Source organism: Poecilia formosa, unplaced genomic scaffold, assembly GCF_000485575.1.
Source record: "Poecilia formosa unplaced genomic scaffold, Poecilia_formosa-5.1.2 Scaffold96, whole genome shotgun sequence".
Lineage (NCBI taxonomy): Eukaryota > Metazoa > Chordata > Actinopteri > Cyprinodontiformes > Poeciliidae > Poecilia > Poecilia formosa.
In genome coordinates this window covers 1376438-1398296 of record NW_006800035.1, presented here as the reverse complement: position 1 = coordinate 1398296, position 21859 = coordinate 1376438, and the positions used below count along the sequence as shown (strand labels likewise).

Below are 21859 nucleotides of genomic sequence, written 5' to 3'. Positions count from 1 at the left end.
CTGCTGGGACGGAACTAGAGGGGCAAATAACAAATACTGACTGGAAGGAGGGAATATTTATACTAATTTATACTTACTGTATGGTCAATATTTTTAATTCATTATTATTCAGTTTTCACTTTGAAAACTTATTTTCTGTCATTTTTAATCAAAAAAGTCACATTTTGTTGCTCATGACTGAATTGTAAGAGGCTAATAGGTACTGTAATTCACTTTACCAGTGAAGTCCAAAGAAAGAAAAAGTCATGAATGGTTTACAGCAGGAAGGAAAGTAAAAAGAAAGGAAATCATTTATGAAATGATCCCAAAGAGACATTTTCTTATTTAATGTAGATTATTCTGATATCAAATATATTTAGTAACTGACTTAAATAATTGTGCAGTTGGAGAAAGAAAGTAAATAAGAGAAACACTAATGTAGTGTTCTGACTTGTTAGCTCAGTCTGTAGTTTATTTTTAATTTAGTAGATTATGATTTGTATATAGTCAACATGTCACTTCCTACACAGTACTGAAACTATGAAGTAAAAACTCTCCAAACACCAGAATGTATTGGATCAATTCAGTCTGTTCAGTCAGACCCAGGAGGAGAGCAGCTTCTGTGAGGGAGGGGAAATGGCCGAACTGGAAATAGCTTCACACCCAGTTCATCTGGTTTAAAACCGAGGACACGTACAAAATGACTAAACTCCCCAAGTCAGAACCTGAAGGACAAACTGACAGATTAGACAAGATGTCTGTTTCATTTCTTTGAATTTTATCTGAACTTCTATGTATCTGGCTGCAGCTGGATTTTTTTTAAATCTGTTTTACTGATATTTAATAAAATTGTTTTCATCAGAAATATTGGATTAGTTAGTGGAGTGGAAGCCATTTTGATTTAAATTTAAACAGTTAAATATGTTTGTTCTGACTTTTACAACAAGTGTTCTCTCAAAGCACTTCACAAGATAAACATGCAGTTTATATGCAGCTATATATATAACCTTATATGATATATAATCAAACAATACATCAAGTTCAGTTTATTATTCAAACTGGAGGAAAAGAAACCTGACAGGTTGCATTGAGTCACTGACTTTGCAGCAATCCCTTATACTGATCGCGTGATCAGTATAAGGGATTGCTGTAGCAACAGTAGAGAGGAAAAACTCCCACTTAACAGGAAGAAACCAGAACCAGCTCATCTGCTGTAACCGTTATGAGCTTTGAGAAGTCAGAGCATCCATACACTGAAGCTTGGCTCCAGCAGTACTTCCTGTTTTTCACACATGATCCAGTCAAATTACTCTGAATGGTCATGAGATATGAGTCATGACAAGAAGGCTGTTCAGACGTCTGTTTGTACTGATATGTAATGCAGCATTTTGGATTTTGTGTTGCTGAGTAGCTTTAAATGCAGGTGTACATATTAATAAATTAATAATTATAGCTCTGCTGGTGGGTTCTTCCTGTTAAAGGGGAGTTTTTCTTCTCCATTGTCGCTACATGCATGCTCAGCCTGAGGGAGTGCTGCAAAGTCAGCAACACAATGTGAGCAATTGTTGCTACAAGTGAATGCTGGGTTTGCTTCAAAACTTTTGAACCAGTTTGAATATTAAACTGAACTTGATGCACTGATGATGAATTTCCTGTCATCAATCAATAATCAATAACTGATTGACTTTTTATAAGTGCCTTGAGATGATATGTGTTGTGAATTATCATTACCTGAAAACACTAAACTGAACTGAATTACATTCTTAGAATAAATAGCTGGGTGTATTTTATTTTTATTTTTGTTTTGTTGGTTTTTATTGTTTTTCATTAGATTTTTTTCTTTGCTTTAATTAAAGAATGTGTAAAAATAATACACATAAAAGAAAGAGGTCAAATAAGTTTATACTTTTGCCTACCTCCTTTTCAAACAGATAGTTATCTAACTATATATCATGGTATCTGAATTGTGAATGTAAATATGTTTGAAATAAACACATAAAGTAAAAATCAAACTTAAGCTGAACTGAACTGCATTACATTGTTAGAATAAATAAATGGTGTATCTGTATGGAAATCCAGTACAATGATGATATGTATCCATTCATAATCTCAGAATTTAGTTTAAACTGAAGGACTACAATTTTTACTTCTGTTTTGTCATTTTTGACAATGTTTGTTACAGTTTTATTATTTTCTAAAAATCAAATTAAAGAGAAACTCTGGAAGCACATACAGTTTGTTAACTCTGTGGTTCTGACACAGTGTGAACATTACAGCAGAGTGCCAGACTATGTTCAGTATTAATGCAGAGCCGACAGGTGGCAGGTGGAACACATGACTTTCTTGTCAATTGTCTGTTGCATTAGGGTTCCAACAGGAATTTGACAAGTTAGAAATGTTTGAATTTGATTGTAATTTATGAAGCTGTAATTTAATTTGCTGACCCAAACACATTTCTTCCTTTAAACCCCAGTTTGACTGGAGAGGACATTTCTAAATCTAGTCCCTCAGCAGAAGAAGAGTTGGTGTCCTGGTTGTGCTGGGTTCAGTCCTGGAAGTAAGATCCAAAAAACTATTGGAAAAACACACAGTTAAATACAGTCATAGTTTTATAGGAGAAAATGTTTGCATGTATGAAACAAAGGTTGGAGTTGAGATTTTAAAAATTAGGATAAACCTGTCCTTTAATTGCAGTTTGTATGTAAGATATAATGACTTTATGTTTGGTGACATGCTTAAAATTTTTCTCCACTCTAAGAGTGACCAGTAGAACACAACATGTTAGGGATCCATCATGTATCAGCACTAACATTGGTATTGGTTGATATTAGTCATTTTCTAGCATATATATATGTTAACAATCAATATTTTTACCATCTTTGTTGCTGTTTGTTTCTGGATGAGGAGGGAAGGAGGTTGATCATGTGATGTTTGTTTGGTCATGTGACAGTGATAACGATGCAGCACAGGATTATGGGAAGTTTATCTGGTGAAGTTAGTGGTGTGGTAGTTTTAATCAAGGTGTCAAAAGAGTTGAGAAATATACATGATGTATACAGTAACAATAAATGCCGGTTATCTGCCATAGCAGTGCTTCCTACTTTTGGTTTTCGTTGCAGTCACTAGGATCTTAAGAAAAGCTGCAGAGAGTTGCGTAATGAGCCGGCATCACTTGACCTTAAAAGTTGAACCTTCTAATAGATCAACTTTTTAACAGTGTGTTTTCTGACTATTTACCAAATGTTTGCTGTTTTGTGAAAGGACCAGAAAAAAGCTGTTGTGTAGCAGTCGCATGTTTGGAGGTCAACGGTATTTTTCTCTGTGACACGCGGTCAGCCCCTCAGTGAAACAGAGCCGCTGCTGACCGCTCTGAAACAAAAACACTAGAGTAGTATGAAAGAGAGCCATGGGGACATTGCGGATAATCCGCTCCAACTTCAACTTTCAACCTGGGAGCCTTCTGTTGCTCCCCTGAGCTTACCCTGAACTTCACAGGGAAAGGTTCATCTAATGTGGCCTCCTCAGGTAACACGGAGTAGCCAGGGACATCTGGCACGGGGCGTCGTGTTAATTGAGGGCCCCTGGGTGGAAGAGATCCCTGACATCCAAATATTGTTCATGACCGGCTTTGAACCCCTGAGTCGCAAAGTGATCAATCAGGGAGGGAATATATTTGTGTAAAAGCCCTTTGCTGAGCCACTGCAGCTAGGCGCCTCTGACTGGGAAACTATGATCCCGTCGGCACGGCGGCGAAAAATGATGAGGAATCAGAGGCATGAAGGAGCAAGTGTGTTAGCTGGAACAGAGAGGCCATGGCGCTTCATCCACCTGTGTGGCAGGAATACTTGGAGTCTGCCACAAGACGGTTCTCCAGGTGTTTACTCTGATAGGATAACATGCGTTCTACCTGTGGAAACAGATTTCCAGCTCTTTTTCATTAGAGCATGTTCAGAAGAACGAAGTGATGCACATTTCTCTGACCGGTAAGGTGAGTCCATCACATTTTACCTTCATTTGTTTAAAACTGACAGCTGAGCTGTGCTTCAGAAGGTGCCGTGCATTTCTGAACAGTTTTTCATAACTTTTGTTATAATAAAATAATATTTTAAAATGAATTTTAAAAAAAATTAAGAGCCTCTTTTAAATTAGAATTTATCTGATGAAAAAAAAAATCTCAATATAATCAAATTAATTAAATTTTTTTAAGCTCTGCAATTATATAAAAAGCTACATTTATTTACATGCTGATGCTCTGAATAAGTTCTGATTTTATGCATACATTGCCAGTAGTACAAAAGCTTTTAATGACTAAGTTACATAAAAGATCAGCTGATCCGTATGTTAAAATTGCAAATTAGATTTTGATTTTCCTGCAGCTATACACAAGATATTATCATCAGTCTGACAACCATTCAGCTAAATAAAAACATAAGGGGAATAGTTTGAGCATAGGCGGTCCTGAAACCCACCGTAAGGTGCAGCCAGATCAGACAACAGATTGTTTCAGTATTGACTTGCCCTAAACTGTCTGATGGATGCTTAACAGTTTGCCGACAGTTGTTAAGGAAACTGCAAACAAGATTAGGCCCAGTCAAGGACATCACCTCATCAAAAAGTTAAACTGGTATCAAGCCCTCTTTGCAAGCAGATTTGCCTCATAGGACCTGTCTCTGAAAAGCTGCTGCATGTTGATTGAATCCAAATGTGACACAGTGACACTTGTTGAATTAGCCCAGCCTTAACCCCACACTAAGCCTCTCTAACATATTCATGTTGATGCCTTACTTACATTAAAACATTCATTTAGTCATGAATGTTATTTAGGTTTTTTTAATGCTTTGTCTAAACGTCCATAAGGCCGATATTACTGTGAGATTAACAAAGTAATGATTTACAAATACTCCAATTAACTCCAATTAATATTCTTTAATAAATTCAAGATTTTTCTCATCTTAAGTGAGTTTGCAGTTAATATTGAAATTATAATATTTCAATATTGAATTCTACTATGATTTCTACAGAAGCACTAATAAAATATTAAATTTCTGTGTCATTAGAATCTGGATCATCATATGTCAAACAGCTCAACATACATGACCGAAAACTGCAGTAACACTAATACATAACATGCTTCCAGAATGGTGGGTGTGTTTTAAAAATAAAAAGATTAAATGTGTTAATTCAGCTGATCTTTTATGTAACTTTGTCACTAAATGACCAGCTTTGTGGAATCTAAACAAGTGGAACATTTTGAGTGAGCCAAACGAAAGCTTAGAGAGGCAAAGACACACAAGTTATCTATTGTAAATGTATAGAAAATGTCCATGTCAGATGGACATGGTGGACATGTCCTCTGGTTTTTAAAGCAGATAATGTTCTGTGACTCCATGGAAGTATTTTTGTTCCATCAGTGATCTGTCTGCAGGCCAGACCTGTCTCTGTCTTGTATTCAGAGACAGATGTAAATGAAGGCAGAGAACAACAACAGCGGATTGTTGAGCAGCTAAAAGCACTAGAGCAGCTGTGATGCCAGTATGAATTATGATTTTCCTCACGCTGATTTCTGGTTCTGGTTCTGGTACATCAGTTGTACATCCACAACTGATGTACAAAGTTCCACAGTACATCAGTTGTGGATGTAAAGAACAGGAAGTTGTTCTGAACGTCCAAACCAGAACACAGAACATGAACACAATGCATCTGAAACATAATTCCCTACCAGATATTCTATTCAAGCGATTAGGACTGTGACTGAGTGAAGACTACTGTTCTGTGTTGTGTTACAATATTTTTAATTCAGTGATTTTTATGTTAATGTACAGGTAATAGCATGAAAAATAAACTGACATTAGTGAGGACAGCATTCTGTAGGAGAGTTTTACAACATCAGAGTTCCAGCAGGCCTTCAACAGCATCATGATGGAAGGGTGTCGGTCAGTCGACTCCTTCACCATCTCATGCTTTTCCAGATTTATTTTTTCATAATCAGCCTTCTACTGCAGTGTGATCCACATTTTTACTTTCCTATGAATATGTCCGTAATTCATCAAAATACTTAAATATCAGCCAAGATAAATTGGTTTTCAAAGGTACAGATAGTTTGTCTATGAGTACAAAGTGGAACATGGAGCGGATGGAATAGTAAAGGGGGAGCTGCATTATCTGTATGTGGCTTGTTGCTTTTGTGTGTCTTAGCATGATGTTGTATTAAAATGTGCCATAGCTGCTTCTCCAGTAGAAATGAAGTCTCATAAAGCAGCTGTTTCCCCACCGTGGCACTCAGAGGTTCTTTAAGCCGGGTTCAGTTTTTGGTTTACTGATCCAAACCATTCTCTTTGGAGACTGTGAACTATTCAGCTCAAAAAATATTTTCAGACAAAAGGATTGATTATTGTCAAGAACAAAGAGATCAGATCTTTTTCACCCAAAGAAGACTGCTATTCTTCCTGGGTTCCATACAGAGCCATTCTGTTGATTATTTTGTTTGTGTCCTGCATTAAAGTTAACTGCAGTAACTAGAATTATGACTTAAAACTGACTAGCTAAGGTATTTTGGGTTTAAAATACAATTCACCTTAAAATGTGATTTCCCCAACTTTATTTCATCCTGATAAATGTTCATGTTTTACCTGAAAAAAAATCTCAAAACATGAATTCATAAATAGTGCCAACACACAGTATCCAACCCTGCCATGTTTTACCCGTTTTATTTTATTGCTTTAACAAATTAATCATAGTCAACTAAATTTGGCTTTTCTGACCATATATATATTATATATATAGTTTTTTATGTTACAGTTTTATGTTTTTGTTACAGTAACAAATAAAAAAATATATATATTTTTTTTTCTAATGTTACAGTGAAAACTGATTTCTGTATATAACACGTTAATATAAAATAAGTGATTGCATGAATAGTCACCCCCCTTAAAGTGATTGACTTACCCTAGCAGAGGTCCAGCAAGTTGGTGATAGATCACAATGAGTGGAATGAAGACCAACTGAGGGAAATGTAGAAACATCCTGGAGGACAGTTATCATCCAGCAAGACGACGACCCGAAGCTTCCAGCTAAAGATACACAGAGATGGACAACAAGTGGGAGGTTCTGGAGTGGCCCAGTCAAAGTCCAAACCTGTTTAAAGCTGACCTGATAGAGCTGGAGGAGTTCAGCAGGAAGAATGGAGGAAAAGTTCAGCGTCCAGATGAGCAGAATGACTGAGAGCGATCCACACAGACTCCCTGCTGGGACGGAGCCAGAGGGGCAAATAACAAATACTGACTGGAAGGAGGGAATATTTATGCAGTCACTTATTTTATTTTACACATTTTTATTTAATTGTCATTGTTTTGTAGAATTTAGTTACATTGCAAGATTTGCATTTTTTTGTTGTTGCTCATGACTGACTTGTAAAAGCAATAAAATGGTTAAATTAGTAACATCTAATGTAGGAGTTCAGTTCAATAGCGGCATTGCTTCTAAGTAGGTAGCTTGTGCTCAACCTAACCAGAGTTGTGTTTAATGTTGTTGTAGACACTGCTGGTGAGGACTGAACATGACTTGCATGGAATTAGTAACATCTTGCGTATTACTTTGTGAAAATTATACCCCTCATAACAACTGAAGAATTTTGAATCAGTGAGTTACAACAACATTTCATTTTCTTTTGGGATCAATAAAGTATTTTTTTGAATGAAACAATCTTTTTGCCATGAATCCACTCAGCTGTTAGAATGGAATAGTTGTTGCTCATCTAACTACGTTCATTTACATTTTTCTGAGTCGACTAATTAAAGGACTCTCTGAGCTCGCTGCTTTAACACAGCAGCTGCTTACTGTGTAAACTATTTAACGGCTCACGACGGTTTGAAGCTGGTAAACCATCACACATCGCTAACGTCAGGCTTAATGATGCAGCATATGTGTAAACTGCCAAACAACAATGCATCCTAATAATGCAAGTCCTTTTGTACTCGACAGTTAATGAGATTAAAAAGCCACCACTCTGCACTGCTGCTTGTTGCTTCAACACAAGTCAACGTATTTAAGACACTTTAAGCGTCATATTATATCTGGACCCATAATCACTTTGTCAGGCTTTTTGTCTCAAGGTTTAAGCTGCATTACTGGATTATCAGCGCCTGTGCTGATCATGATCTAGCTGGGAATTAAAGTGTGTCTCAAAGTATAATAGTTAGGGTTTGTTTATTGGAGCAAGAATTATTAGTGCTTTTCTTGTTAGATGAGGCACGTTTACAGAGATCTGTGCTGTTCTATACATGAAACAGTTTTTATGTATAACTGCCTCTGATTCCCAGGTTAACACTGAGTGGCTGTGATGGTCAGCTTTTATTATTTTCTTCATTTGACCAGGTGAAACCACAGTCTCATTTTCAAGCGGGACCTGGGCAGAAATCTGCAGCATCCAACAACCTGGTCTTAATTTAAACTTTAATCAATAATCAACCTGAATTTCAGCTGAATGTGACTATAAATGGCAGTTATATTGTAGTCCTCTAATAAATATTGCTTATTTTATTATTTCCCTTGATTCACTAAGAAACACAAGAATACAGGAGGCTTGTTTCTTCAAACTAAACTGTCTTATCTAACCAACAATAAGAATTGAGATCTTTATTTAACTGAACTGAAATAAATAGTTTTCTTATCAGAGCTTCATCTTCAGGTTACTTTAAAAATTGTTATTGCTGGACAGCAGCTGGAGGGAGATTTTCTAAGCGGGAAAACCTGAAGGAAAATATCATCAGTGTCCAGTATTTATGTGGAGAAGGAAACAGATGTCACTATTATCGCTACTGCAGAAATTCATTTACCATATTGATAACAAAACTCCCAATAAAATTTTGTTTCATGTTGATTTTGACATTTTGACAAATATAAAAGAGACACTAAATCTAGCAGCAGTTTCTGAGTAACTGTGGTTGTTAGAATATTTGAGGAGCACAGCGAGCACTTCCTGGTTAGTCAGGCTACCTGCTCAGGTACTCTGGATGCAACCAGCTGCTAACAGTTTCCCAACTGTAGTTTTAAAACAGTGTTAGCTTCATAAGAGTGGTAAGAAAAAGAAAAACAGAGAATCACTGTTTAAAGAGAGGAAGTGTGTCGGTCTGTCGGAGGCAGAGGAAACGCCAGCGGGTTTTTATCAGTAACTATTTCAAACTTTGGTAATCAGAGCACATTTTAACAAACTGGAGCAGGTTCATGTTTACCTGTCTGAGTTAGGAACAGCTAAATAAGTCTCTATTAGCAATGATCTAAAGGTGCATTTCATAAACTTTGTCACATAATTGCTGCAATTAGAAACAGTCCAAACCTCACAGACTCATGTGCTCAAAACCTCTTCACAGAACATTCTGTGGTGATTTTTATGAGAAAATCTTTTTGCTACTGTGGTCATCATAAAACAGCAGCCTGCATGGGAAACGCTTTCTGCCCATGTGCAGTCAGCTCACTCCAGCTCTGTCTGACTCAGGATGGTACCTGAACGCATCTCAACTGCTTCACCAGAACCAGCACTGGGAGTTCCAGTCTGGTTCTGGTTGTCATTCTAAGCTTGAATGTTTTCTTGTGCTCAGCTTTGGAATCACTGAGGTTATTTCAGTCATCTGAACATCCAGTGCTGAAATAGATGAAGTAAATATGACAGATCAGTGTGTGTTGCTCAGTGTGTTCTGCTTCCTGCAACCTCATGTTTCTACCTCAGAATCTCAATAAAAAGCCTTGATCGTATTAAAGCTTATCCCTCTTTATTGAACAGGGAGCCTGATCAATATGGCTGAGTTCAGACTAAGCATATTATCTGAAATGGACCATGACCTCATCATGTTACCCAAGTGCTCCTAATTAGTAATAGACAATAAAAAAATATAGATAGATAGATAGATAGATAGATAGATAGATAGATAGATAGATAGATAGATAGATAGATAGATAGATAGATAGATAGATAGATAGATAGATANTAGATAGATAGATAGATAGATAGATAGATAGATAGATAGATAGATAGATAGATAGATAGATAGATAGATAGATAGATAGATAGATAGATAGATAGATATTGTCCCCATGAAAGTGATCAAAATTATCTGCCTTGTTTCAAATCTTTTAATGATTTTATTATAATCATTTTGTCTCATAATTTGACCTTCTGAATCTCTGTGTCAAATGAAATGCTAAATATAATTTTTACTGTATGTATTGTTGCATGGACAGAGTGTGTGAGTTTATTTTTGTAGCTTGTTTCTCAATCAGAAATGAAATAATATTGTTCGCTGATTGTACACTTTAATTAGTTGTGCTTTCTCAATAAATATATCTACAAGCCAAGCTATTAGAACCACAGTAAGGGGATTTGGGGAGTCTTGGAGGTAACAGAAGTGTGAGGTCTGTAAAGTCATGCTTCAGTTCGAATAGTAGCTGTTTGGGTGAAGATTCTTCTTCCTCTTCATCACGTCGACTTGTGTGTGTCTGGAGCTGCTTTCCACCCTGGATCTTCTGGCTCAGTGCTTACTGTAGGTGCGGCACACAAAGATCCTAATCTGTGACATTGCCAGTGGAAGTGGCACATCAAGGATTTGCGGAGTGTGAGATTAGTGCCTACGTCGTCATAAATCTCTGCTTCCCAATTCGGCCGGGTGGTGGCGGGTGGGGCAGTTGCTAGGTGTAGTCTGCGCTCCGTGGATTTGCTGGATCAAATGGTTGTTCTTCTTTGGTGCAACTTGATGAAGTTGTTTTTTTCGGGGGGGGGGGGTTGTTTTTTGTTTTTTTGGAGGTTGAGGATGGATATTTCATCTATTTAGCCTGATTGGTTGATCCTGCCTGGTTTTTAACTCCAGAGAAGAGATCTGAGGTTAGTTTCTGCTACTCTGTGGCTCTTCATGATGAACTACTGCATACCGGACATGTACGAGATGCCCCACTCTGGGGTCGGGGGCTACGCCGTTCAGGGTGGCGGGGAGCATTGCATGTACCCCGGAGAGGGGGCCGGGTACGGACACTACGAGCCACAGCCTCTGCATCACCCGCCCTGCATGGAGCAGGCCTGGCCCACCGGCCAGCACTACTCCTGCTCCTACGCTGCCGGCCCTTCCTCCTTTAAGAACGAGTTCTGCAACATGGAGGTCCCTCTCAGCCACTTCCACCATCAGCCTGAGTATTTTCCTGAGATTAAACCTGATTATTCACATCTGCAGTGGATGCAAGGGGCCCACAGAAAAGGTATGGCATCTGGACCTCGGCGTCAAAATGATTTGTATGAGTGGAGTCAACTGCTGCATGTCCAAATCCATATATTGTATTGATTAAGCCAGCCTCCAGGAGCTACTTTGATTAGATCTATGTGATTATTAGTGATGACTCTGTAGTGATTTATGAATCGATCCTGTGCGGCTTTTTTAAATTAAGTGCGATCAGCATGAAGCCACAACTCCTGGCATCCCGCGGTGGTAGGCGGCTCCAGAGGGTTTGACTGAGGCAAGTTTAGGTTTTGTATTGATTGATGCTGAGGCAACAGAAGGCTGATGTTCGATTCATTATTTCTTTTCTTTTTGTCTTTTAATAAAGCCCTAAATAGATATTGATCAGTTTGTGCACCTCCGATCCTGAGGACTGACCGGCTCCAAGCTCTGATCTCATTAGGGCCAGAGCAAGATGTTAACGAAGTTAGCTGGAAGATTACTTTGGAAGGAAAAGAAACTAATCTGGGGTTGGGATTCTACATAACAACACATTTAACATGATATGTTACTCACATATGGTAGAAACTGACAATAGTGTGCGTGCGTGCGTGCGTGCGTGCGTGCGTGCGTGTGGGTGTGTGTGTGTGTGTGTGTGTGATTTACAGTAGTTTCATTTTGATGTCTTTACATTTCTTCCATAAATCAGACAAAAGAAAATCAATCAAGTTAAAACCTAAAAGAAAACCCAGATTTCTACACCAGTCTGGATTCTGCTTAAGAATAGAGAAACTTTTGCATTTCGAGATTTTACTCCCTTTATCAAATTTTCTAAGCATACAATTCTGCATTCCTGACGAAGAACTACTGTAAGTGAATAAATGTAGAAGTTTAAAACATGCCAGCAGTTCTTTAGCATCACTTGTTGTGCTCAGCAGCAAATCAGCTCTACTGCATCTGAAAAACAGGAGTTTTATGAGTAACTGTTACTCATGAACAGTTAAATTCTGTGCTTTAAATACAACCACAATAAAGTTTGTCCCTGTTCTGTGTTTCTGCCTGCAGGTTACATACCGAGCTACCTGGACAAGGATGAGCTGTGTGTAGTGTGCGGGGACAAAGCCACAGGCTACCACTACCGCTGCATCACATGCGAAGGCTGCAAGGTATCATGACGGGCCTTTTGCTTATGTTACGCAGCTGCTGCTATTGCTGATCAGCCCTGATCATGCAGCCGCTTCCTCTGCAGGGGTTCTTCAGGAGAACCATTCAGAAGAACCTGAACCCGACCTACGCCTGCAAGTACGAGGGGAAGTGTGTCATCGACAAGGTGACCAGGAACCAGTGCCAAGAATGTCGCTTCAAGAAGTGCATAGCAGTAGGAATGGCAACAGACTGTGAGTACATTAACTCCTATTGTTTTTGTTTGTCTTAATGTGTGTGTGTGTGTGTGGGTGTGGGTGTGTGTGTGTGTAATAGTTTCTTAACCTATTCATCTTAAATCCTTTTAAAACCCGGGGGATGTCTGATAATCTGTACACTAAAACCTTTGTTTCAAATAATCTGCGCAAACTGGACGTTGATGTCATTTACACACACTGGATGCCTATAATAACAAAAAAATGTTCCACTGCACCATAAAGTTATTGTTTATTCAACATAAACCAAAACTTCATTCAACACTTGGTATTTTTGATGCATTTTTCTGTATAAATAAAACAAAGCTATTCAGCATGGTGAATATTTTCCTCCTGAAAGCAAAAAAAAATATAAAAAATTTTAAGAAACAATATTTTAATTAGTACATCCACTTTATTCATACCAGCCATTAAAATTTCTGTTAAATATTCAATTTAAATATAACATTTTTTGCTTATAGCAAATGAAACATGACATTTAGGATTAGAATAAATTACAAAATAAAAACTTTTTAAATGAAATATTAGCTCAATCATAAGAAATATTCTAAATTATTGATTATTTATTGTATATCACAGATTAGCTTAATTAAAAAACCCTTAAAATTACAGAGCTCTAATTCACAACTAATGTAATGTAACTAACAAACACAACCCTCAACATGAAGCCTACTTATAATCTATGCAGTAAGAAGAACTGAAAAAACTAAAATTATTAATTATTATTAGTAAAAAGAAAAAAATCTTTATGAAATTGTATTTCCAGTTCTCTGCTGTTCATCAGATCGAAAACAAAGAAACAAAATTCATCTTAAATTATGTCTGTCCATAATATCTATTCATTTCAGAGACAAATCAATAAGTCTCATAATTCATCTGTAACAATAAAACGTTTGCTGGTTGTGAATGCAGAGTATGTGTAAGCTTTAGTCAGCTGAATCACCCCCCTCTGCCCCCCCCTCCTCCTCCTCCTCCTCCTCTTCCTCTTCCTGTCTGCTCTCATCATCCCCGCTCTCCGCCGCTGCGCTCGGCTCCAGTGGTTCTGGACGACAGCAAGAGGCTGGCCAAGCGGAAGCTGATCGAGGAGAACCGGGAGCGCCGGCGGAGGGAGGAGCTGCAGAAGACGGCGTGGGACCGACTGGAGCCCACCCAGGAGGAGTGGGAGCTCATCCGCCTGGTGACGGAGGCCCACATGTCCACCAATGCTCAGGGCAACCACTGGAAGCAGAAGAGGAAATTCCTGGTGAGACGCCCCCCCCCCCCCTCCCGCCCCCCTCCTCTTCCTCACCACAGCCATCATTGCATTGATTTACTCTGCCTCATCCAAGCCCCCAGCCCCATCACAGCCTTGTTCCCCCTCTGCCTCCACAGCCACTGTTCCACTGCTCCCTGTGTTAATATATCCATGTGTTGTTTTTGTATCTCCTTGTAGAGGAGGTGAGGAGAGTTAGCTGGACGAAGGAAACAGTGTTCCTGAACGCAGCAGCACTTATTTAAAATGGAACATCTTACTTTTGTCATGTTTTCTGCCTCTAAGCAACAACCTTTAACTGCTGCTACTAATCACTCAATTTTACTTTTAAAGTTCTCTTTTGTTGTCGTTTTTTTCTCTCTCTTTCTTCAGCAGCTTCTGATTTTATGCTTCAGAGCTGTTTTTGTTATTTTGTTTGTATAACAAATTTGCTTTTTTCTGTTTAATCTAATAATTTTGTTCAGATTAAGTCTGTCTGCTGGGAATTTCATCTTGAGTTTCTGTGGCAGGATTCCAACTATGTTTTTGTAGCATTTATATATTCAGCCCCGTTATGTTTTTGTTCTGAACTTGAATATTCTTATCTGAATATTCTCATGTCTCTCATGGTTAAAACCATGTTTGTGTAAAATTAGCCCAGTAACAGTCATAATAGTGACTCTTGTTAAAATTAGAATGTGACTGTTTAAAGGAAACTTCCGTGTTTTAATCCTGCCACAGAAACTCAGCTGGAACTCCTTCGTCTCTGCGCCTGTTTTCTGTCTGCTCACGTTTCATCTGTCCTCAGTTTAACTTGTTTTCTTCTTAGTTGACTTGACACGGGTTCTTCATTGAAACTTCACGATTCCTGTTGATCATCCAACAGGTCGAGGAAGCAATGCTTCTTAATGAAATAACATGTAATTTATTCTATACTTCTGACCAGAGTGCAGCAGGGGTGAAGGATACTAAGGTAAGAATCTGCAGCTATAACTAATAAAATCATAACCGGTCCCCAAACTAGTTTCCCAACATCGACACATGAATGTTATTTTAATAAAATACAAATCATAAAATATGTAAACTGGATACTTTTCCCTGTTCTCTGTCCTCTAGCCTGAGGATTGTGGTCAAGCCTCCATGGTCAATGCAGCTGAGGAAAACAAAGTGGATATTGAAGCCTTCAGTCAGTTTACAAAAATTATCACCCCTGCCATAACCCGAGTAGTGGACTTTGCCAAAAAACTGCCAATGTTCTGTGAGGTAGGTGTCAGAGGCGAGAGCTCTGCTGCTGGTCAACACGGCAAAAAACTGACCCAAAGCTTTAAGAGCACCAAGAAAAAACTGGAAATAATTTGGACACTTTTCAGTGTCAAAGTTGTACAACTAAAGAATATTATTTTAGATTTACCTTCAAATCTGTTGTAGTTTTCCCAAGTAAGCACCAAAAGGTGTATTATTTATGTTTCTATAATGATGAAACAAAACTATACACACATTCTGAAAAGGTTTAACCAAATGGAACAAACCAACAGTTTGCTACAGATCGAGAAAAAAATCTGTATAAATAAGGAAAATACATTTCTCTATTTGTACAAATTCATTAAATTATTGAAATTATTCCGTTTATATTAATTATTAAAAATAAGAAGAAATATTTTCTCTTGTCAAATAGGATTTTTTTTTTACATAATTTTCTCTAAAGATAATAAAATATAATTCAAAATATATGAATAAACAAAGAATAAAAGGGATGCTACACATAATACAGAATAATAATAAGTAAATATTGTTGAAGTTATTGGAAAAATTCTTGTAATCTTGAAAGCTTAAATTAAATTACATATTTAATATGACGACTGGTATTAATATTCATTGTAATTTGCATTTTAAAGCAAATTATAAAACTTTAGTCTTTGGCTGTCTCAAGTTATTCCATGCTTTGTAGACAACACTAATGCTAATGCTGTTAGCATTATGCCACCATTAGCATTGCTAGCGTTGAGTTACTTCTCTGTGGTCGGTGTTGAGTTTTTCTTCCTCTGTATGATTCTACTCTCTGATGGTCAGCAGCACAGTAACACTCCGTGGTCTGTGTGTGTCCCGACGTTCCCAGCTGCCTTGTGAAGACCAGATCATCCTGCTGAAGGGTTGCTGCATGGAGATCATGTCGCTGCGAGCGGCCGTACGCTACGACCCGGACAGCGAAACCCTCACGCTCAACGGGGAAATGGCAGTAACTCGAGGTCAGCTGAAGAACGGAGGTCTGGGCGTGGTGTCGGACGCCATCTTTGATCTGGGCGTGTCGTTGGCCTCCTTCAACCTGGATGACTCTGAGGTGGCTCTCCTGCAGGCTGTAATCCTTCTCTCATCCGGTAAGCCGGATGAAAACCCACTGCTCTGCTCCTCTCCTGTTTTTATTCTTGACTACTTTATAGATGTTTTTATATTAATTGTTAAACTTTAAACGAGCAGATTGTTTAGTGTGTGCGCCATCCACAAACACTGACTATTCCATCTTCTGTTGCCAGTACAGAGTGCCAGTACAGAGTGAGTGAATACTTGGCTTTGACATGAAATCAATATTAAACAATCAATTAATTAACATAATCAATGTGAGGAGCTTTGTCCAGCTATCTTGGGTCTGTGTGCTCCTCAATGAAGATCAATACTGCTCATGCAGAATGGAGGCGGGGCCAAGCTACCCTTCTGTTCTGCTCACTGGAAGCATTTCTAGTTTTAATATGAAACACATCACAGCTTGCATTTTTTATTATCATTTAATGTTGCTTATTACTTCCCACATAAAGACAGCAACAAGTATTAGAATGAATCAATGGCAGTAAAATGCTGTAACATGGAATCAGTACATTAGTGTAAAACTCATTTCTCATGTGAATTAAATAAAACAACTTTTAATCAGTCCCTGCAGGAGGCCGCCTGGCAAAAAATGACCTGTTTCAAAAAGTCGCAAATGTTTTGTGTTTTATTTTTGCCATAACATGGTCCTACAAAACAGTTGAACTTGCTGTACATAACCTTCCCAAGAAAGAAGGAATCTAAACATGGATCTTGGGAAAAAAAGAATTTGCACATTTTCATCTACCTTCTCAAAACCCTTAATACAAATCAAATCATGTCCTGAGGAGAGGTCAAAGTGCAAAAGAAGAATTCCATGTTGGTCATTCAAGTTAACATGAACTGTTTACAGAGCAGGACCAAATCATACAAAATAGTTTTGCAAAGCAATAAAAAGAAACGGCATTTGTTAGCGCTTAGCATCACACGTCTTTCATTGCGGGTTCAGTGTTCCAGAGACGTCGTGGAACAGGAAGTTAAATTAGAAACCTGGTTAGAGTGTGTGAGCCAGAGAGACAGAACCTGAAGAGAATAAATGAGTTCAGTTTTACAATTCACAACATCGTCCTCATGCAGCCATCAGAACACAAACAAAACTCCTGCTAATGTTTATGCCAGTTTAAAAGTTACTTTCTGCTGTTTATTGTGATAAATTTATTTTCCCGATAAGATTTTATCATGATTTATTGTCATGATAAATTCTAATTAATCATATTTTAAAACCCATAAAACTGTCAGGATTGTTATTTTTACTATTTGTCTTCACTGTTTGTTCAATAAAGGTGTAGCAACAAATACATTTGGAAATATGACTAAATGCCATTGCTGTGTGCATCTCAGTGATATAAATCAGTCTTTGTTACATGACTGTTGTCTTAAAGAACCTGGTTACCATGGGAATGTTTTCCTGGAGCGGTGTGTGTGCTCATTGGTCTATCGTTGCTGAGCCATACAGCTATCTAGAAAAAATCACAGTCACTTTTAAAATGATCACAACATCACAAGAAAATATTGTGAAAAAACTTTGAGTGTGTATCACCCACCCCTACTTTATGATCACTTTTTATTTTCATTTCATGTTTTTTTTTCAAGTTTTGCTTTATCCACTCAATAATAAATATAAACAGTTCATGTAACAACTAAAATAAATTATGACTGAAAAGGACCAGAAAGAAGTATAAACTTATAACATCTGCCTCCTGTTCACAGAAAAAGAAAATTAGCTACTCCTCTAACTGCAGCAAACCCATTTAGGATTCTTCTGGTTGTCATAGTAACTGTGGTTGTGTGTCCAGATCGTCCAGGCCTGACCAGCGTGGAGCGAATCGAGCGCTGCCAAGAAGAGTTCCTGCTGGCCTTCGAACATTACATCAACTACCGCAAGCACAAGGTGGCGCACTTCTGGCCCAAGCTGCTGATGAAGGTGACAGACCTGCGCATGATCGGCGCCTGCCATGCCAGCCGCTTCCTCCACATGAAAGTGGAGTGTCCCACCGAGCTGTTCCCTCCGCTCTTCCTGGAGGTCTTTGAGGACTGACTGACGGACGGCAGCGTATGAGTGTGTTTGGACTGTGTGTACATGCGTTGTCCAAAGCCTGGGCACCCTGCTGGTACCAGCGGTACCAGCCGGAGGCCCATCTCCCCGAACTCTCTGATAGCACTACTGAGTGTCACTTCATTCCATAGTTTAGGACTAGCTCCCTGGTCTAGTTTTGGATGAAATCATTCCTCACATTGCGGGTACATGTGAATAGCCTTTTTTTTTTCTTGGTTTGTCGTTATTTTTGTGCGTATAACTTCTCACCTCCAATTTGACTCTAGTTTTTTTTTTTCTTTCTTGATAATTGTTCAGTTGGCATAACGGTGATTTTATTAACAGCTGTTTGAACATTAGAAACTATGGAGTTATTGTCTTTTTTTTTTTTCCTTCATGTTCTACAGAAACTCAGTGAAAGTTGACCTGATGCAGAAAATCAGAGCAGCTCTGATGTTTCTCCCTTTGGTTTCTGGTTCATTCAGTTTGTCCTGAGGAATCACACTGTCTCCTGACTCACTCTAAAAGTCAGCTGCTCATATCAAATGAAGCTGCATTCAGAAGCTCTCAGAAAAATCTGAATTTTGAAAGCAGGCAGACTCTGCGTGGCTGGGAATGTGCTACACAACCCCCACTGTTCTGCTGGACGCTGCTAAGCAGCTGGCTGAAAGAAGCCTACTACATTATTTTCACACTTACTAGAAAAAACAAATGAAACACAATAAAGTAGCTGGTAAACATGCATGAAGTCATCAAATCAGCTCCTGCTGTTATTCTATAATAAGCAGAACCAAATGTTCTGTTCTGCACAATTAACAACTCATACATTTTGTCTACTTTTTATTTAAAGTCACAATCTAAATAAAAACAAACATCATCGTAATATACCAGATTACTTTTGCAACGGTAGGAAATATTTTTGCTACAATATTTTAAATGAAAATAGTTTTTTGTTCGTTTTAATCACCTGAAATGTTTCTCCAGCTGATCTTACTGGAGGGATTTCACACTGTATCCTCAGATGAGGCTCCATGCAGTGAGAAAAGTTAAACAATGTGCAGCATAACTTAGAACAGAATGTATAAAGCATGATTGTTTTTTTACTTTGGTTAGATTTTTGAAGAGCTATATTTTTGTAACACAGAAGTACTCTAACTAGACGCTGAAAACACTTTGTGACAATCTTTAACAGCTGGGAAAATGATTCAAACTAAGGTGCTAGCTCTCTATTTCAGGGAAGATACTCAGAGCTCATAACTTCCTAGCTGATCCCCACAGCAAAAAATGCAAAATTAGAGTTTTTAAATTTTGTTGCAAAAATTAGATTCACCTCAGAAGTCAGACTAAATTGAAAGAAGCTGATCAAATGGGAGATTCAGACTGAGCCGACAGCTGAGGGAACGCAGCAGTAGATGCAGCAGTAGATGCAGCAGTAGATGCAGCAGTAGATGCAGCAGCAAATGCTGCACCAGTAGATGCAGCAGTAGATGCAGCAGCAGATGCTGCAGCAGCTGCAGCAGTAGATGCAGTGTTAAATTGATCCTCATCCCCACAGACTGGTCAGGACTAACAAACACAATCTCACTGCTGGCCAAAACCACAATCACTGGTCATCATAACGAATTTGATTTTTTGCCAAAACAAAGTGCGTGACCCCTGACCCCTCACTCCCCCACACACATTGAAATCATTTCTTAGATATAAAGATGGTGAATATGATCATATTTAATAGCTTGTAAAACCTGACGGGGACAGAGAGTGAGTCATGTTTCAGTGGAGATCTCAGCCATGGTGATCAGAGTGCTCATCCAATCATGTCAGTATTGTTCTCTCTTCATTTCCAGCTCTCTGTAATCACAACACTGCCAGCTGAAGCAGTGATGTCATGGTGCTATGATGGTGAAATGAATCTGTCTGTCTGTCTGTCTGAATCGCAGCTTGGCAGTGACACACATGTACACTATAACACAAACATAATGTCATGTACAGTACGCCTGACACCTCCACCAATCAGCCATAACATTATGACTGTTAGCACGCCATTCCTTCTCAACCAGCTCCGCCCCGTTAACAGGGACTCTAACACCATCAGTGGCTCGTCGTTTCGCTCTAGATGATCTCCAACATCATCAGATGTTCAGTTGGACTGAAACCGGGCCAGAACCTCTAAGAGGGAAAGGAAAACACTGCAAAAACACAAAATCTTACCAAGTAGTTTTGTCTTGTTTTTACTGCAAGTATCTCTACAGCACACTTGAAATAAGACAAAATTAACTTAGAAGTAACTTCTTACATAGTTTCTTACATATAGATTTAAAGAGTTATAGTTCCACTGGCAGATTTTCTTCACAACTAAGCAATGTTTGTTTATTTGTTTATTTATTTGGATCCCTTCAGCCATCGCCATAACGATGGCTGTTCTTCCTGCAGTCCACAATGAATCAATCAATCGCATGAGAAATTAAAATGAGCTTGATCATTTCCATATTTTTGGAAGGCCAGTTTTGTTTACAGGTACATAATAATCCATTTTTCTCATGGCTCGTCTATATGTGGTTTCCATTTCCCTTTTATTTATTGTTTTTGGTTGGTGTGTCTTGTTTTACATATTTAAAATATCTTCCAGTTCTAGTATTAAGTGTTCTTTACAAAATTCAAGTCTATAGGTCTTTAGTGTTGTTATGACTTATTATCAATACATGACTTAAAATGGTCTCATAAAACCAGTTTTATTATTTATCATGATCATTTATCAGTTAAGAAAATGTGTTATCATGATAAAGGCTTTATGTCTCCAGACCAGCTCCCCTCATAGCTCCACCCAAGACATTTTCCTGATTTAAGTGAAAAAAATCCACTTGTGGAACTTACACTTTAATAATTATTGACTCAAAATAAGCTGCTATGACTTGCAGAAAAGTCTCTTGAAAGTTATTTTTGTCTAATTTTAAGGGTGCTAAGATATCAGAGCTGGAATCTAAAGCAAATACTTGGTATTATTTTGTGTTTTTTTCAGTGTTGGTGAGTTTATTATTATTATTATTATTATTATTATTATTATTATTATTATTATTATTATTATTATTATTATTATTATTATTATTAAGGTCTGGACTCAACCATGACAGTTAGAGGTACATGTGGAAGCTTCAGGTTCTGGTCCAGTTCAGCAGCACTCAGACCCAGCCGTCCATGTAATGTAAGACCAGATCTAGTTCATCAGACCAACATGCTTCTTCCACGGAGCAGACTGAGCAGAGTGGTCTGAGCTCAGACGGCGTCGGGCCCAGCAAACAGCACCGCAAACAGAGTTCTGACACCTTTCAACCTGAATCAGCACTTTGAGCTGCAGCAGAGGAACCAGGCTGGGTTTCTGATAACGAAAAGATGAAAAAGGCAAAGGCGGGAGACTTTATGTGATCTAACGTTTAAATTATGAATCTCCATGGTGATAGAGGAAGTAAATTCTTAAATATGCAGTAATATGTTAGGGTTTAGGGCTGCACAGTGGCGCAGTTAGTAGAGCTGTTGCCTTGCAACAAGAAGGTTCTGGGTTTGATTCCCGGCCCCGGTCTTTGCCATGACATGAGTGTCACTGGAGTTCGCATGTTCTCCCTGTGCATGGTGGGTTTTCTCCGGG

General features: G+C 38.3%; 1 protein-coding gene across 7 annotated transcripts in view; it reads left to right on the top strand.

Moving 5' to 3' along the window:
- The window catches only part of thrb (thyroid hormone receptor beta), a 105754-nt gene extending 85686 nt beyond the window's left edge, over positions 1–20068 (top strand). For 4 of the 7 annotated variants that reach the window (XM_016674481.1, XM_007558436.2, XM_016674479.1 and 1 more), the window contains 7 exons: positions 12243–12343; positions 12427–12574; positions 13633–13838; positions 14713–14799; positions 14943–15089; positions 15943–16201; positions 17981–20068. In XM_016674481.1, the coding sequence (XP_016529967.1) occupies positions 12243–12343; positions 12427–12574; positions 13633–13838; positions 14713–14799; positions 14943–15089; positions 15943–16201; positions 17981–18222 (1190 nt within the window). In that variant the 3' untranslated portion in view covers positions 18223–20068. Of the gene's footprint in view, positions 1–10745; positions 11221–12242; positions 12344–12426; positions 12575–13632; positions 13839–14712; positions 14800–14942; positions 15090–15942; positions 16202–17980 lie in introns of those variants that run through there. The other 3 variants (XM_007558434.2, XM_007558435.2, XM_007558437.2) reach the window with 3 other exon arrangements.
- The last annotated feature ends 1791 nt before the right edge of the window (positions 20069–21859 follow it).